Source organism: Pipistrellus hanaki (assembly GCF_964339955.1).
Source record: "Pipistrellus hanaki genome assembly, chromosome: 14".
In the NCBI taxonomy this organism is placed as follows: Eukaryota; Metazoa; Chordata; class Mammalia; order Chiroptera; family Vespertilionidae; genus Pipistrellus; species Pipistrellus hanaki.
In genome coordinates this window covers 25,014,897-25,032,290 of record NC_140516.1, presented here as the reverse complement: position 1 = coordinate 25,032,290, position 17,394 = coordinate 25,014,897, and the positions used below count along the sequence as shown (strand labels likewise).

At 42.8% G+C, this 17,394-nt stretch overlaps 1 protein-coding gene across 3 annotated transcripts in view; it reads left to right on the top strand.

Annotated features, from left to right (window-relative positions):
- BICC1 (BicC family RNA binding protein 1) overlaps window positions 1-17,014 on the top strand; it is a 224,533-nt gene extending 207,519 nt beyond the window's left edge. For 2 of the 3 annotated variants that reach the window (XM_084904045.1, XM_084904044.1), the window contains exons 16-21: window positions 1,714-1,753; window positions 2,098-2,252; window positions 5,110-5,266; window positions 8,271-8,431; window positions 10,776-10,875; window positions 15,845-17,014. In XM_084904045.1, the coding sequence (XP_084760171.1) occupies window positions 1,714-1,753; window positions 2,098-2,252; window positions 5,110-5,266; window positions 8,271-8,431; window positions 10,776-10,875; window positions 15,845-15,975 (744 nt within the window). In that variant the 3' untranslated portion in view covers window positions 15,976-17,014. Of the gene's footprint in view, window positions 1-1,713; window positions 1,754-2,097; window positions 2,253-5,109; window positions 5,267-8,270; window positions 8,432-10,775; window positions 10,876-13,439; window positions 13,519-15,844 lie in introns of all 3 variants that reach the window. The other variant, XM_084904046.1, reaches the window with a different exon arrangement.
- The last annotated feature ends 380 nt before the right edge of the window (window positions 17,015-17,394 follow it).

Below are 17,394 nucleotides of genomic sequence, written 5' to 3'. Positions count from 1 at the left end.
GTATCAAATCCCTTTCATAACCCCGTTGTGGTTTCTATCCGTCTCCTGGTTCTTACCTTTTCCAACCACTTTATAACTAGAGTGAACCACTTTGATGTTTCTTTCTTTTAGGACAGATAAGAAATGTTCTTCGTGATACAGTTTCAACTTAAATAGATGTGTTTGTGCCGTAACAAAAGAGCTGACTTTTAAAAAACTAAGAAATCAATGAGGGTAGTCACCTAGCATTGAAGGAGGAAGAGTGAAGACTCTCTGATTCCCTCGCTGAGAACTTGATGCCTCCGGCAGTCCTTGGAGAGCTGCATCCCCAGCTCCCTCCACACTGATCTCACCTCCTGACTTTTTTTGTAGTTATTTCCTTTACCCAGCCCTGCTGAGGCTCTCTGTGCTTTGAGGCTATCGGTTGTTTTTTTGTGGTTTTCTTCCACTAAGTGCCACACAGTCTCTTTAACCTGAGGCACTTAATGCATATTTATTGAACAAGTGAATGTAGGATCTTCCCACACCTTGCCCTCAGGTGCTGATCGTGAAAAGTTGATTTTAATTTCCAGTGCCATTTCAGATCTGACGTTTCAAAACCATCGTCAAATGTGTTCTCCACGAATCCGCACTACTTTGCCATGTTCTCAGAGTGCACCATGCGGCCTGAGAGTGCACCATGGTTGGTCTGGGTCAGCTGTTGGCTTGTGTTATCCGGACCTAACTATTGCTTGTGGCACACCCCGTCTCAGTCTCCCTTTCACACTGTCCATTCCCCGGGAATGCGGCCTGCATGTGGTTGGTGTAGGCCCCCCAGTAAAAGAGCCAGGAGAGCACTTGCCAGTTGTTTTTCAGCCTCCCGATGGCCTGTGAGACGTTGTTAATCAAGTCTTCGTTCCTCAGCTGGGCAGTTGAGAACACTAGGTTAGCGTGTGAGATAGAGCTCTGACGAGAGTACTTTCTCCCAAATGACCTACCTTGGGTTCCGTGTAGACCTGACCGTGTCACGTGTCACTTGCGTGTGAGTGAGAGGGTGGATGGTGCCATCCTACTCCTGTGCGATACAAGGTCACGAGGTTTAGTTTATTGTGATGCTTACTATGACTGTGGCTTAAAGCACGACATGTGCCATTTTTCTCATTTCAAAGGCAAAGACCATTCCAATTAGCCTAAATAACTTCGTAAGCTGCCTGGACATCACACCACTTCAGGCCATCTTCTGAAGAGGGGATTTTGATAAACAAATGAGGCCAGTAGATAACCTGAAAGCATATTGTGCTTTAGCATATACTTATCCTGGTGTTTTAAAAAAATATATTTTATTGATTTTTTTTTTTTTTACAGAGAGATAGGGAGAGGGATAGAGTTAAAAACACCGATGAGAGAGAAACATCGATCAGCTGCCTCCTGCATACCCCCTCCTGGGGACGTTATCCTGGTGTTTTAAATATTCATAGAAAATAGGATTTTCCCCCCACTTTTGAAGGAAGATTTCTGGCTCTTGTCATTGTCTCGATTTAAAGTCAAAAGTAGTAATGTATAATTTTAATTAATTAGATTTGAAAACATGTTTAAATTGATCAGACTTGCACTGAATTAATGGCACATTATAGTGCAAAGCTTAGCCGGTAGATTCATGGGCTGTAGTCAAAATCTTAGTTTTCTAATCATGGGTATCAGCATGACATTTGGATAAACTGGCAATACAATATTTTTGCTCTGTTTTATTTTCAGGCATTTGATTATGAACAAAAGAAGCTATTAGCAACCAAAGGTATGTGATATAGTAATGGTTTTGACTCCCTCCCCCATCAAAGACCCATAACAGATTCTCCAGTATTCACTTTGAATTGTGAAATTGGGCTGTCATAAAAAAAATGTTTAAGTTCAAAGTTGCAAACATTTTATTGGGTAGATTAGCATTAGATCAATTATGAACCAATGTAGCATTTTAAAATTGAAATAAACTATTTTATGACGATATTTTAAGGAATTTTGTATTAAGAAAATATTCAGGTATGATTTCTTTACATATATCAAAGGAACAGCACATATCAATATTTAAAAAAAAAAAATTAAACATAACAAGCATTTTGTTTTATGTTCTGTGTCCCAAAGCTATGTTAAAGAAACCTGTGGTGACGGAGGTCAGAACACCTACCAACACCTGGAGCGGCCTCGGGTTTTCGAAGTCCATGCCAGCTGAGACCATCAAGGAGCTGAGACGGGCCAACCACGTGTCCTATAAGCCCACGATGACAACCACGTTTGAGGTTTGTGGAGTCATCCCTACTCCTTCTTCCTGTCTGCTCTCAGCAAGGGAGAACAGTCTAGTCCCTTCCCTCCCATTTTCTATTAAGTAGGAAAAGTCATTAAGGAGATTTGTTTTAACTTCTCTTCTTATACACATACTGCCGTACAATGGATGCAGTCTGACGTGATCTTTCCCGCATCTTCTCTCAGAGTTGTTGGTCCGCTGTTTGTTGTGGAGATGTAAATTTTTAACTGAGTGCTTCTTAGGAGGAGAGTGTTGTAAATGCCAAAAACAGGGCTGAGATTAGGCAAAGGATAGATGTAACTATAGCCCATAAAAATGTATAAAGGATCCTTTTATTCAGGGGTATCCCTAGCAAGCTCACCATAGGGAGAAAAGGCAAATATTCTGTAAAAACAAGCGTCCAGATAGGAGTTAAAAACTCAGCGTGTTCCGTTGTGCCAGGAACACAGCAGGAAGCATCACAAACAAGAGCTCCAGGATTTTATGTTTCCCAGATGTTGGCCGCACTGCGGAGTGAGGCTGGGAAGCTGGCACCTGCGCCACACGGAGACGGGATCCAGAGCCCCCAGCTCCCCAGCCAGGCTGCACATGACTCGCCCAGCCGGCCTTTCAGCTGGAGAGGACCCGATGTTGGCTCTGAGCCCTTTGCCCGTGGGGGTGGAATAGGCGCGCGCACGCATGCACGCACCCACTGGGGAGACTGAGCAGACCCAAACCCGGATGGAAATGACCGGTCCAAGAATCACAATGTCCAACCAGAGCACTGCAGACTGAAAAACAAACACTGGTGAAGGGTTTCATAATTGTTAGTCTAATCACTGGCATTTGTGGATTGACCTCCTGCTTCCCACCTGTTTTCTTTGTAATAAATTAGACTGTTGGGGAAGGGTAAAAGCAAAGGCGCATTTTTTCCTCCCTCTCTCTGCATCAGCGAAGAAGCAGATACTATGGAAATATTGAAGGCAGCTATGCTCACCACTGTACCACCAACGTGGACGGTGCTATGGAAATATTGAAAAGAGACTAGTCTCCTATGAATTTTGAATTTCATTGTCAGGCCAGTAGCAAGCTGACAGCGGTCTGTAAAGATGGAGGTTGCTGTCAGCAGCGGGAGTATAGGGACCGAGGGAAGAGTTTTGCTGCTCTAGGAGGTACAGTCCTCTCGCTGCCATTGTAGCTCTGAGAGCAACTAAACCACTTTTGTTGTTTCTCTCAAACACTGCCGTGTTCATTCTCTCCACGGATGCACCTCCAGGCTCGTCCATTTCACTTACCTGTGTTGCTAGGATGGGGTGTTAGGTGGTTGACTGTGTTTGTTCTTTCGGAGATGAAATAGTCTCTGCAGAAATGCTAGTTCATTTCTGTCCTCAAAGACGAGCAGTGTGACGGTGTAACATGATCGTTGTGGCCATGTGGTCAGGTGCAGGGGCTGTGGGGTCGGACAGCCCCCGCGGACAGATGTACAGGTTTGGGGGGTGGCTTCACACCCCCCCCCCAGCCCCTTTTCTCATTGGCTGGTTTAGAGGATCGCATGGGAGAAGGCAGCCAGTGCGGAGCATGGTGTGCAGTAGCTTCTGAGTGATACATAGCGGTTCCTGTTATTTCCACTGGAGAACTTTACTCTGAGGGAAACCAAGAGCTTGGAAAATGATGAAGGAGTCTGTTGGTGGCAGCTGTGGAAATGGAGAGAAGTGGGGAGAAGTGAGTTGTGTTCAGAGATGGCATGGACAGGATTTGCCGATGGATGAGAATGGCTTGAGCAACTGGGTAAATGGCAGCATTACCTATCGAGATGCAGGGATTCTAAGAAAGTAGGTTTGGGTGCAGTTGGAAGGGACAGATGCACAACAGTTTAATTTCAGGTACTCTAAATGTAAAGTGCCTGTGAGACAGTTACATGGAGGTGTCAGATTGGCAGCTCCATGATACTAATTTGAACAGAAGAGTTAAATCTGGAGGTAAGAACTTGATGTAGATTTGCCTTGAAAGAGGTTGAGATTACTTAATGAGAGAGAACGGATGCCAGGTTCAAGCCCAGTAACATGACATTCAGAGTGGAAGGGGGAGGAAGACCCACAAAGCTCTGGTGACGTAGGCCGGAACCCTGGGAGTGTGGTGTCCGGATGCCCTGACGGAGGACCTGTGAAAGGAGGGCGTGGCAGGCTGTGAAACCGAATTAGGTGGGAGTGTTGAAGTGGACAGTAAAGGATTCTCTTGGAATTCCCCAATGAACGTGAAACTTTGGAAACCAAGGAATCTTGACGTTAATTTTCTAGATATAGTACAAAACGGGGGGTCTGTAACATGGTGACGGAATGAACAAATGCTAGTTCCATGCAGACTTTGAGATCTTTTAAATTATTATTTTGATTTGGGGGAATGAAATAAGGTAGGCTTTTCTAGGTATTTGTAATTTGTTGGAGAGGTCTTATTTATAAGAGGCCAACCCCGGAGTCATGCCAGCTCCCTTTCCACCTTTATTAGCCTGGGAGCTGGATTCTTGTCGAAGCTTGGGTCTACTATTCCTCTTCCCCGTTATTTATCCTCTGTGGGACACAAGGCAGAGCATCTCTTGTAGATCTTTACAGGAGTAAGTCTTTACACTGAAAAATCTCAGAACTCTGTTGGGCACCTTCAAGATGAAGGGCAGAGACTTCACTGTGTGCCTTACCAAGCCCTTGGTGGCTGGAAGACACAGGATAGAGACGGGCCACAGCCTCCTCCGTGGGAGCAGCATCGGTGGCTGACTGCAGTGGTTAGCAATTGGAGTAGATGGCAGTGGTCCATTGGGAATTCTTTCCCCTCCAACCCCCTCATTAAACAGCTCCTTGTCTGGCTTTCGTTGCTTACAGGGCTCATCGATGTCCCTCTCGAGGTCCAACAGTCGGGAGCACTTGGGAAGTGGAAGCGAATCTGATAACTGGAGAGACCGGAACGGAATAGGACCTGCCAGCCATAATGAATTTGCAGCTTCTATTGGCAGCCCCAAGCGCAAACAAAACAAATCAAGTGAGCTTTGACTTTCAATCCTACTTTTAGATATAATCAGCGTGAAATTTGTTTATCTGGTTCAGGGCGATGCTCAAGTATGAATTCCCCACCCTATGCCTTCAAGGGTTTGTCGTCACTCACATGCCACCTCCTCTGTGAAGCCTTCCTTCTTTTTCCCGGTGAAGCAGACCAGGTGGTTTTCTGCTTGCACCACAGTCTGTACCAGCTTTTCCTCTAGCACCTGTCATGCTGAAGTGTAATTACCCGTGTACGTCACGGTCTCCTCCTGTAGAATTTGGACTCCACAGCCAGGGATCATATTTATTCATTCAGTGAACACTTTTTAAATGCCCGCATGCCAGGCATTCTGTTAGGCTGCGCCTGGTTTGTTATTTCTTCCCAAATGTCTGACAGTGTGTGACACCCAGTAGGTGCTCAGTAAATGCTTGTTGAAGGGATGTATACACCACACACACTCAGAAAATGCTTTTTCTCGTCAGGAAAAGGCAGAGACAGGAAGACGTGGAGCACACTGTGCTCAAGTTAGCATCTTGGACAACACGAGAAAGTCTGCTCCGTAGGTAGCTCCTTACGGTGAAAAGCAGCATTTGATACTTCACATGGACAAGATGTAGCTGAATTTATGTAAACTTAATTTACATTTAAAGCAAAAGGGTTCTGGCCTTAAAAAGATACGGTTAAGACTCAGCACGTGTTCAGTGGTTTGTCTGTAGCAGCACCCCCACTTCTGGGCTGTGTGAAAGGGTGAGCAGATAAGTACTGGCAGTAGCTATCGCCATACATGCCTTTGTAAAGGGTTTGGGATGAATGGGGAGCCTCGAGACCCAGAGCGTGGGGTATTTGAAGGCTCCTTAAAGGCCATCTCAATGAGCACAGTATTCACTCAGTAAGTCAGGTGTTACCATCAGTCAAGTTGCCGTGCTGTGGAGGGCCTCGGAGTTGAGAAGAACAGTGTGGGGTCGGCCAAGTCTCAGGAAGAGAGCGCGGTCAATGCGTTCATTCCTTAGTGCGCTGTCCGTGGGAGCCTGGGCCCTCCATCACTGACAGGAGGACGGACTGAGGCGGCTGGTGCCAGGCAGGTCTGGAGGTGGAAGTGATCTCTGTTCTGTAGCCCAATACAAATGAGTCCTGTGCTGGATAATTAAATTTGACTGTAAACTTAGATGTAGTGAAGTTCAGGATTAGGGATAAAAATATCAGGATTCTTCGATAAAAGGGAATCATTAAAAAAAAAGTTATTTTGCTTTTGTCAGATGTTTTAAGACAACAGGGAGTTTAAAAGGGAACACAGACTCTCTAAGTAGTTACGATAAAAAGAAACAAATATACATTAATAGATATCACTAAGAATATTTTAACACATCTTCCCCCCCCCCCACATTTTATTAATGAATTTTCTTATCCCAATATATGCCAAGTATTATTTAACCTTGTAATCTACATAAAGACATTTTTTTATATAATATTTTACATTCTTTTTTATACTCTGTCTTTAAAATCTGGTGTGCGTTTCATACTTACTGAACATTTTCGTTGCCAATGGCTAGTGTACTGAACAGCACAGTTTTAAAAAAAATTTAATACCCTCTTCAGCATTATCAATGTCTAAGTTTTCCCCAGGCATCTCTGCTTACACCAGTTGTTCCAGTGTTAATTCTCAATAACTCCCACTTTTACCATTTGGACAAATTATATGGTAAACTTACCATGTGGTCACTCCAGTGTGCCCATCGTATCCTGCTTGGCATCACCCTTGACCCAGTATGCCACAGGTCACTCCCTCAAAACCTTTTTGGTGACCTTGGGGCCTTACCTTCAAATGGTGACGTGGGCCAGGGTCGAAGGCCTCCCGAGCTTGGTTCTGGATTCTTTTTTGTCACACTCGTGTCCACAAGAGATGAGATAAGACATCTGTTTTTAAAGAGAAAGAGAACTCTTATCAGGAAATTCCTTCCACTTGAGATAAAGGACTGAAGGAAGGAGTTAGTGGCACCCAAAACAGTGCAGAATATGATTCTTGGATTTGGTGAACGCATTGACCCCAGAGATTAGGGGGACCTGATTGGCCAGGTGAGTGTCCTCCTTCCCTCTCTCCCTGGGAATCCCCTGGGAGGCAGCATCTTTGGTATAAGAGGACTGAATCCCCACATGGACAGGAGCCAGTTGTTGGCCGGGGATACGGGCTGCACAGCTCGGTAGAATCTCCGAAGCAGATCTTGAAGAGTGTTTAAACATTTGGTCAAGTACTTGGCCTGGCTCACTAGGCCATCACCCAGCTGTGCACGTCTCTGGGCCTGAGAACCGTACACGATGTGGAGAAATCTTCACCCATAAATCAACTTCGGAGCCAAGCAAAGGTCAGCATTGCTGTCTTAGGATTTTTCTCAAGAGACCCATTTGTTTCTGTCCCAAATGAAATCCGGGAACTGCAGCAACATTTCTGTCTCACTTCATGGTGCTCTCAATGTTGGAAGTCCTCTATTTTGTGAGCTTACGGCCCAATTATATTTTTGTAGGCAAGGAGATGTATGTGGTGCACTGCTATAGAACTCCTCTGACCGCAGGTGAGCACAAGTGTGGAGACAGAGCCACCCAAAGGGAGCCTGGACTTGCAGTACCTTTCTGTACCTTAATTATGTCCTAAGGGTCTTCCTCCCAATTCCTCATTTAATTCACTCGCAATCAATTATAAAGAGCAAATGCTTCTGAATGCTCCTGGAGAAAGTGATTAATGATTATTAACTGCAGAGGCACTGTTGCTGAATTGCTGCCTCCCCAGTGTAACCTTATATATGGCAAAGAGCCTCTCTGAAAGCAATAACCGGCGTTTCGTTAATGAAAAGCCAGCGTTTCACTCCGTAAAGGATTGCTCTGCTTCTGCAGCTCCCGCTCTGTTCACCCTAGCAACGAAGCTGAAATATTGGAGGGATTAAAACTTTTAATTAAACCTTGTTCTCTCCGGGCATTTGCACTTCAAGCCTGTCTCTCGTTTGCCCTTCAGCGGAACACTATCTCAGCAGCAGCAATTACATGGACTGCATTTCCTCGCTGACAGGAAGCAATGGCTGTAACCTCAACAGCTCTTTCAAGGGCTCCGACCTCCCCGAGCTCTTCAGCAAACTGGGTCTGGGCAAATACACAGACGTCTTCCAGCAGCAAGAGGTCAGTCATTATTTACTCACCCTCCCCACTCCGCCCCCCTGCATCTTCGCTTGGGTTCTGTGTATGACGACTTCTAGAATGAGATCACTCACTGACCTGTGACCACTTTCATGGAGCATTGATTCAAGTCTCGTAGCTTGTTTTTGCTGCTAAGAAAAAACGTGACCTCATTTCCTATTTAGTGCAACTAGTAAATACAGGATGTGTGTTCACAAAAACACACCTTCAACAGTTCTGGCTAAACAGTGTATTGATGCATTGGAACTGGTGGTGCACAGCTCTCAAGGGCAGCAACAAGTCTGTATTTAATATGACTTCACACTTTATTATCTTTATCTGTGGCACTTATATAACAGTACCTGAAATGAATGTGGGGTTGTTTCGGACCCCATCCTACTCATGTTACTGAAGTCTGTTCTCAGAGTATAATTTATTCTTTGATTTACTGATTGGCTTTTGCCCAAGCTGGGGTGTTTCCTGACCTATCTCTACCATGGATTTTGGTCTCACTGCTCAGCCACGGCCATTATGCTCTGGCGTAGAGAATAGAGTGTGACTCTTTCTGATGATGCTGTCCTTTTGCACAGTTCACCCTATGCAGCAGAGAGTTAGAACAGTTACATGAATGTTATCTATTCAATTCTAGTTTGACACTAGTATCTTAGAGACCATCTGATTACGTCAGTGATTCCCAGATCTATATCAGTGAATGAAGAATCTAGAATTTTTATTTAGTGCTTTTTATCATAAATGTAAGGTATTGCCCATAGCTCAATAACTTGTTTGATTGCTGAACTTTTTTTCCTTTTTAATACCAAAAAGATTATTAAGTGTATATTGGATAATTAGTGTTCTAAATTTAACCAAGGATATTGTAAGTTGAATAACATTTTCATCATCAGTGCATCAAGGAATTGCACTTACTTAGTCCTGCTGCTTGGATGAGGGTGGCTGATTGAGAAGTTCAAGGGCAGAAGCAGAAGGTCTCCAAGTAAGATTAGATATTATTCAATAACATTCGGGGTTTCTTTTTAATCTACAGTATAGTATTTATTTTAAGAAGCATATAAATAAATTTATTATAGGTACTTCTTATCCACTTATTTCAAAAAGGAAGAAAATATGATCATATAAAACCATGGTAGTTGGCTTTATATCATATTTATTAGCTTAGAGCAGGCTACAGCCTGCAGACTTGCTGCCTGATTTTGTCAATAAGACTTTTGGTTGGAACACAGCTTCATTTATATATTGTCTGTGGTTGCTTTTGAGCTCAAAAAGGAGAGCTGAGTAGTTGCAACCAAGTCAATATGGCCCACAAAGCCTAAAATAATTACTGTCTGGCCCTTTATTTCAGGCATTCCTGAAAACATAGCTTTAGATCTATGATAAATGAAAAACAAAAAGGTTTTACAAGATCTGGGTGTAACTTCTAAATCAAAACAAAATTTCAGATTAATTTCTTGAAAAGTATGCATTGCTATTTTCAGGTGTGTTAGAATTTAGTACCGCTTCCTTTATTTAGGATATTTTCCAGTATTCAGGTATAACTTAAGAATTGCCGTTAACTAACCTTGTGAGATTTATTTTGAACAGGGTGGAGATTTATTGAGCAACCTTCCCAGCTAGTTCTATATACATTATTACCAGCCACAGCTGCCCATTCCTTTATCCTCTTGGTGAGCCCTTGGTTTTATGTCTACAATCATATTTAATGCCCACAAAAGCCCTGCAAGGTACACTACCATCAACCTGTGTATGCACACCAAGTCTTATCGGAATCTGAACCCAGATCTCTCTGCCTTCAGATCCCAAGGCCTTCCTGTTCTCCCACACCGTCTTCAAAGGTGGGATGAGATCCTCGGCAAGCTGCCCTCCACACTTTGTTGTTGATGCCAAAGAGAAGCCAATGGTCTTGTCTGCCAGGCATTCCTCTGTCATTCTTATGTAAAACACAGTGGAAGATACCATCTATGATATTTATAATTCAGTTTCTTTTTATAGAGATATACTTAACCAAGTCCAAGCTAAGAAATATTTTCTCTCTTTTGGGCAGATATATAGTCTTCCTTTTACCAGTTCGCAAAAAAGAAAAAAAAAAAAAGTACTATTTGTATTTCCCTTTTTGTCCTGGCTGCCAGGATGCTCAGATTTAAGCTTTTAATCTCAAGTGCAGTGAGTCACTGGCTTAGACTAAGTCTACAGTTGGAATAATCACTTTTGTTTCATCCCCATGATTACTGTTCCTTAGGTTTGTGGCATCACTGTTCTTTTTTGGAAGTAGGCAGAGCATAATGAATAAATAAAATAGTATATTGGTTATAGATTACCTTTTCACCCACAGATCGATCTTCAGACATTCCTCACTCTCACAGACCAGGATCTGAAGGAGCTGGGAATTACGACTTTTGGTGCCAGGAGGAAAATGCTGCTTGCGATCTCAGGTGAATATAAATGCTCACACTCATACTTTAAGTCTGAGTAACTTCTGCCAGCGGTCTCAGCCGGTGGGGCTGGTCCGATCCATTTATTACTTGCTTACCACCCGGGCTCCTTGGTGGTTGTGGTTTCAGAGTGCTCTGGCTGACAGTATGACCAATGCTCAGAACATCTCCTCTCATCAAGACATTGCCTGAAAACCTGCTGTGACAGTGTCGTTCCTTAAAACAGATTCCTCCAGAAAGATCTAACCAGAATTGCCCTTTGTAGAATGTGAGACAGGGGGGGCAGCGCAGTGCCCCTTTCCTGTGGTGGTGGTGGTCAGCAGCAGCCGTTGGGTTAGTGAATGATGATTCTGGACTGACTGTCGGGTTTCAAGTACGTGCGTGCTTGTATACCAACAGAGGCCATTGCAGCGGTGAGTGCTCTGAGGTATAGCTGGAACCTGACAGGTATTACTTGTCTGAATGCTTTTTGTTTTTTACTAAAGTTTTCATGGAATTTGAGTCACAGAAGGGTGTAGGGTCTTGAAATTAGTCACAGAATGAAGGAAAATAGTGTTGTCTGTCTCCCAGACTGCCTTCTGTGTGCAGAGGTTTCGTGTTCTATGTATTACAAAATGCTCTACACATACTTACTGGGTGCCTCCTATTTGAAAGGAGCTGAGCCAGCTGATGAGTCAGGAGTTGGCAAATACGGAACAGTGTACCTCCAAAGGTGTTTTGAGAAATATAAGGAAGAAATGGGGTGGGTCAAAATTTGGGTTCCTTTTTGAAGACTTTCTGAGGAATGTCGGTCTTTGAAAAAGACACTGAAGGCAGAAGCCAATGGTCAGGTGGGGTGAGATGATGACTTGGCTTTTTCAGAACATTGAAGCTGCAGGCTGTGCCTTTTTGAGGCGAGCCATTGCAAACAGCAGCCACTAATCAGACCAGCAAGTAAAACCTAAACCTCAGTGGTTTTCCATTTTGTGTTAGCAGATTGCACCCCCCACTTACTCCCCCAAAAGGAAATCTCATCAATAGACCTAGTATCTGAAGCAGACATAAGCAGAGCAGCTTTGACCCGGGGCTGGGAATTCAGCCACTGCGCAGCCTTCTAGGTCCTCTGTGAGTAAACACAGTTCCGCACACATTGGTTATTGGGGACATCTCTCTCCCTCTGTGTACCCAAGCGGCTGCATTCAGATCTCAGGTGGGGCAGACACTTTACATAAAGTACAGAGAACACTGTATTCAAACAAGGAGGTTTGGGCTTTGCCTCTGCCACTCGTGAGTCCTTGGGTGAGTTTCCAAAACCATGAAGGCGGATAGGAATAGATGATCGTGTGGAGTTACCTTCCATTTCTACATCTGTCCTTCCACGTGGCACCTATATGAATTGCAGGGGCCTCCCCTGTGGTTGTTGTTTATTGTCTGTGTAAATAGAATAGTTTTTGTTTTTCTAACTTGTTTACCCTAAAACCAGGGGCCTATTCCTAGAACTAAATTTACTTGACATATTTTCACTCCTTGAAACTTGATTATGTCACAGAACCACCACGCTTATATTAAAAATATGCCTGTGGGCCAGCACGTTTATAGACAAGAAGAGTGTGTTCCAGAACTCCGTACTCTTTCTCTTAGGGATTCATGGAATGTCGGTGACAGCAAAATGAAAGTTAAGTTTTCTTTGTGTACCAAACTCTGTCAGGCTTCCAGCAACAAGCAGATAGCTCTCAGTACTTTCCAGGGTCCCAGCTGGATTGTTACCGGCTTTCCTTGGAACACACTGGTGATCTGTTCCAGGTGGGTTTGGGGGAGTGCAGTGGGAGACAGCAGGGGTTTGAGTCCTCTTTAAAAACGTTGTTTTACCCAATCCTCATCTTCAGTGTGGTTCTGCTAATGTTACAGCTTCTATAGCCGGCCTCTCTCAGTGGGCTTCTCTGGTCCTTTCTTTGAAAGGGAAGGGGACTTTGAGTAAGATGCCTTATGAATGCTCTGCACGGCAGGAAGTGCTTGATTATTTTTAGAATGATTTCACCTTACTTTGTTGAGTGCATTTGTTTGAACTTGGAAAATTGTTTTCTCTGCAAATAATCAGTTTTTATTGAGAAGCCCTTCATCAAAAAGCTTCTTTTTCCGGTTCAGCTCATTTAGATAACAAACACATCCATTTATAGTCTCAGAACATTCCATTTCCAGGTAGGTGCATGCTAGCTGGGCAGCCTGGACATGCGATGGCCTTGTGGTTACTGAGTTTGCTCACAATTCCTTTTTTAAAAGTTTATAGTTTTAACTTATAATCAGAGTTCTTTCAGTATAAGGTTTGGTTCTGTTTTTAATTTTGAGCCACAAAACATGTATTTTTGTGTTATTGAGATTTATCTCTAGTAGAAATGGATGAGAGAGAAAATTTTTTTTTTTCAAATCCATGATTTTTTGAACATTTTTATATTTCTTTCAAGAGTATTTTCATAAGTAGTTAACTAAATATGCAGGGACTGAGTGAAAGGAAGTTTAGCATCCTGTTGTCAGGCTTCCCACCAAGGCCACAGGTAGATCTAACATTTCCCGACCTATTCTTTTAGTTTGTGACTCTGTTCAGATCCGCAACAAGATCCTGAGAGCTGCCAGGATTGTGTGACCCTTGGAATTTCAGACAAAAAGGTTGGTATTTCCCCAATTATCCCTTAGGCTTACTGGATAAAAAAAAAAAGACAGAGTTTGCTTTTTAATTTAAAAAGCTAACATCTATTCAGTAGGATTTGCTCCTTGAGACTCTCTCTGGGAGATTTGTATCTTAGAAATTACATTCTTTAGGGAATGGCTTAGTTCCTTCACGGTCATTTTATTCTTCCCAAAGCCTAGTTGATACGACTTTTCAGAGTAAAGTTTTTAATGTCTATGAAAAAAAAAATTGTTTTCTTTACTGGCCCAATGGTTTTCGTGTACTTACTTGGAGTGTTCTGTGGGATAGGGGAGTAGAATGTTTGACCTCATTCACGCCTTTCCTCTTCTATAATATGGGAACTTGATACAATGGCTATCTGAAAGCATGCCTGCATGCGTCTTTTGCTTATAAAGGTCTCTTCCTTGCTTCTTTAAAGTTTTTAAGCTACATTTTTTTATTTCTTAAAAAGAAAATTGGTATATAAACTATGGAGGAAAGCTCTGCTGCCTGGCATATGTGGAACTATCAGTTTCTCAGATTTGAGTTTCTGACGCTTTGGTTGGGCTTCACACAGTGGGTGGATCTCTGCAGCCCAGGGCATCAGGCAAGGTTAAAGCTTGTCACTGAACTGCTGTGTAGACAACTTATTTTGACTTTTTTTTTGTTTTTTTATCTTCACCTGAGGATATTTCCCTATTGATTTTAGGAGTGAGAGAGAGAGAAACATCTATGTAAGAGAAACACATCGATTGGTTGCCTCCTCCACATGCTACAACCAGGACCCTGGCCAGGGAGGAGCCTGCAACCGAGGTATTGTGTGTGTGCTTTTGACCGGAATTGAACCCAGGACCCTTTGGTCCACAGGCCAACACTCTATCCACTGAGCCAAACCAGCTAGGGCACTTTGACTATCTATAAAATGGAGAATGGTAATATTAGCTACCCCTTAAGGAGGACTTAAATACAACAAAACAAATATAAAGTGCTTGTCATATAAACCGTAATAAATCATGACATTTTCCCTACAAATGTCATGTAAGAAAAAAGCGATGTCTCTATTTTGTACATTGCCCCTGTGGGGCAGACACTTACGTTTTGGAAGGCATTGAGGTGAAATGTTAAGGGTGCTGGTCGGAGACTGGAGCACTTCTGGCCATATGGCTATCCGTGGCCACCAATGACCCTCTGTGCCATGTGTCTGTGTTTGTAGTCTCAGCATTGTGGTAGCAGGCCATCGCTTGCAGTGCAACTTCAGATTCGAAAGGGGATTGTACCTGTGTGTGGTTAACAAAGAACTGAGTACTGTGCCAATATAAGATGCTCAATCACTGGCTCCATCCCCCCCCCCCCCTCAAAAAAAAAGACAACTTTAAGTGCATTAACTATATAATCTCTCTATTTAAAATTGAATACATTGGAAGGTATTTGGCTATCAGAGCCCTTCTATGAATTCACCAGCAAGAGTTCCATAAGCTGATATATATATATCATCACTATTTGTAGTGATGAGAATAGAGTGGTTGTATAACCATAAACAAGGTAGGCTGCTTCAATTTTTTCCCTTTCTGGTTAATAATTTTTAGTTGGAAAAAGACTGTTTTCTATGTACTCCAGTTTCTTTACATTTTCAGGGGAAATCTAAGATGCTCAATTGTAAAGTATTGGTAGTTTTCAGTTGTTTATTTCCTAAAGGGGTTGCTATTTTTCACTAAGTTAAATTTTTATTCAAGGAAACCTCCTGCTGACATGCTTCTTCAAATAGCTCCCCTGACCCGGGGATCCCAGGTACCATGAGTTGGTGGAGCCACAGGGCTGGGGCTGAACACGGCCAAGTGTTCCTCTGGTATTCTCATGCGTAGATGTGGGGTCTTTTCCTGTCTGACTGTAATCATTTAATGGTTGCTGTATTTGACGTGGGTGAGTTTAGTAGCTGTAATAACGTTCTGTATCTGCGGTGTAGTATATGCTCTCCTATGCCTTTCACCAGCTTTGATGTCCCTCCTGCCCCATCCCTTTGCCTCTGAGATGACATTTGGGATACATCAACCTGTATATATCCAGAGTGTAGAGGGTTCTGAGAATGTCAGCTATCTGGGGGATGTGTCAAACGGCAATAACAACATTTGTTGTCCTTGGTTCTCTCGACTACCAACACGTTGTCTTTAATACCAGACTTTCTAGCATTTCAGAAAGGTCTTGATCGTCGACTCCCTCCTCCCCCAAACCTACAATACACCATTTTCTGAGCTCGACTGCCATATCCTGTAGAGTATAGACGTTCTCCGTGGAGTTTCTAACAGTTCTCTCTCTCTCTCTCTCTAGAACTAAATAAAAACCGAAGAAAGCTTTTCGAACCGCCAAATGCACGCACCTCTTTCCTGGAAGGCGGAGCCAGCGGGCGGCTGCCCCGTCAGTACCACTCAGACATTGCGAGCGTCAGTGGCCGCTGGTAGCAGCGCTCCCGGGCACCCGCCAGCTTTCATCGCCTTGGAGTCGGGAGATCTGTGAGCAGCCATCGCTGCCCCATCCTCAGCACTCTGGTGACTGGTTTCAGGACCAAAGCATCGTATTCACACCTGAATTTTGTGCCAAAAAGGAAGAAAAAAAGAGAGAAGATGTTCTTACATCATCATTCAGAATACCACATGCGGATTACTTTTTTAAAAACCGGTAATTGTACAGAATTTGCAATATGAGGGTAGGGCTTTTATTTCCTGTTTTTATTTACCTATATAACATATGCACTGATTTATTATTATTATTTTTTACTTAAAAAATGAAGGATGATTTGACATCTGGGATGCCAGAAAACATTGAAGTTATTGTTTGCTTGCTTTGGTGTTTGGGGGATTTAAAAAAAAAAAAATAATCTAAGTGGAATTTTCTGGTACTGATCTAAAAAAAGTATTGAGGTCTCTCAGCACTTTACACTTTTTCTAATTTCTTGTCCTGTGGAAATTATCTCTCTCCTTTTTATGTCACCTGATGAAATGGTACAAATCAGAGTTAGTCACGTTTTTCTGACTGTTAAATTTTTATTTGAAACGGTACTGGATTATTAGTTTTGTGCAGAGTATCCTGTGACCTTGGGAAATGGAAGTGACTCCGCTTGGTTCTGGACCAGTTCTGTTCATGTATGTCAGCATCCTAGAAGCAATGGGCAGTGAACCTAGTTCACTGCGACAGGTGCAAAGAAAGACCAAATGGACTTTGCAATATTAACCCTTTGCAGTTATCGTATTTTAGCTGCTGCCTATATTGCTAAGATGATTTTAATGGTTGTCTAAAGGCAAAGGACTATTTTTAGTATACTGCCACTAAAGGATACTTATTTATATCAAACTTTTTATTTTTAGATATTATAAGCATACAGTACATAATTGATGAAATTGATATCTACTAGAGATTTATGGTAGAGAATGGACGGCATTCAATAACTGGAGCCCTAGATTGTCACTTTATTTAAAAAAAAAAAAAAAAAGACAAATAATCATCTGACAAGACAGCACTGTTGCCATTAGGAAGTGAGGTAGATTACTGTTCTTACCATGTACACATTAGCTGTGCTCCGTGTGGTCAAAGGACTTTCCTTAAGCCGCATGTGTCTGCTTAAAGTAGACGTAGTATGTTGAGAACAGAAAGGCTTTATTTAAGTCTCCAGTGACCGTTTGTAAAGACAGTGGAGTTCCAAAGGAGGGGCAAAAATGACTGTTTTTAAGTGGCCAGACTCATTGTTACAATCATATACTGTGAAAGTCCAAGAAATCGGGCAGCGTTGTTTGCTGGGTCTTTTCAGACATCCTATTGTGGGTTTATGAAGCGTTTTCAATTCATGAAGAAAATCACTAAGTGCCTCCCTTTCTTCAAAGCAA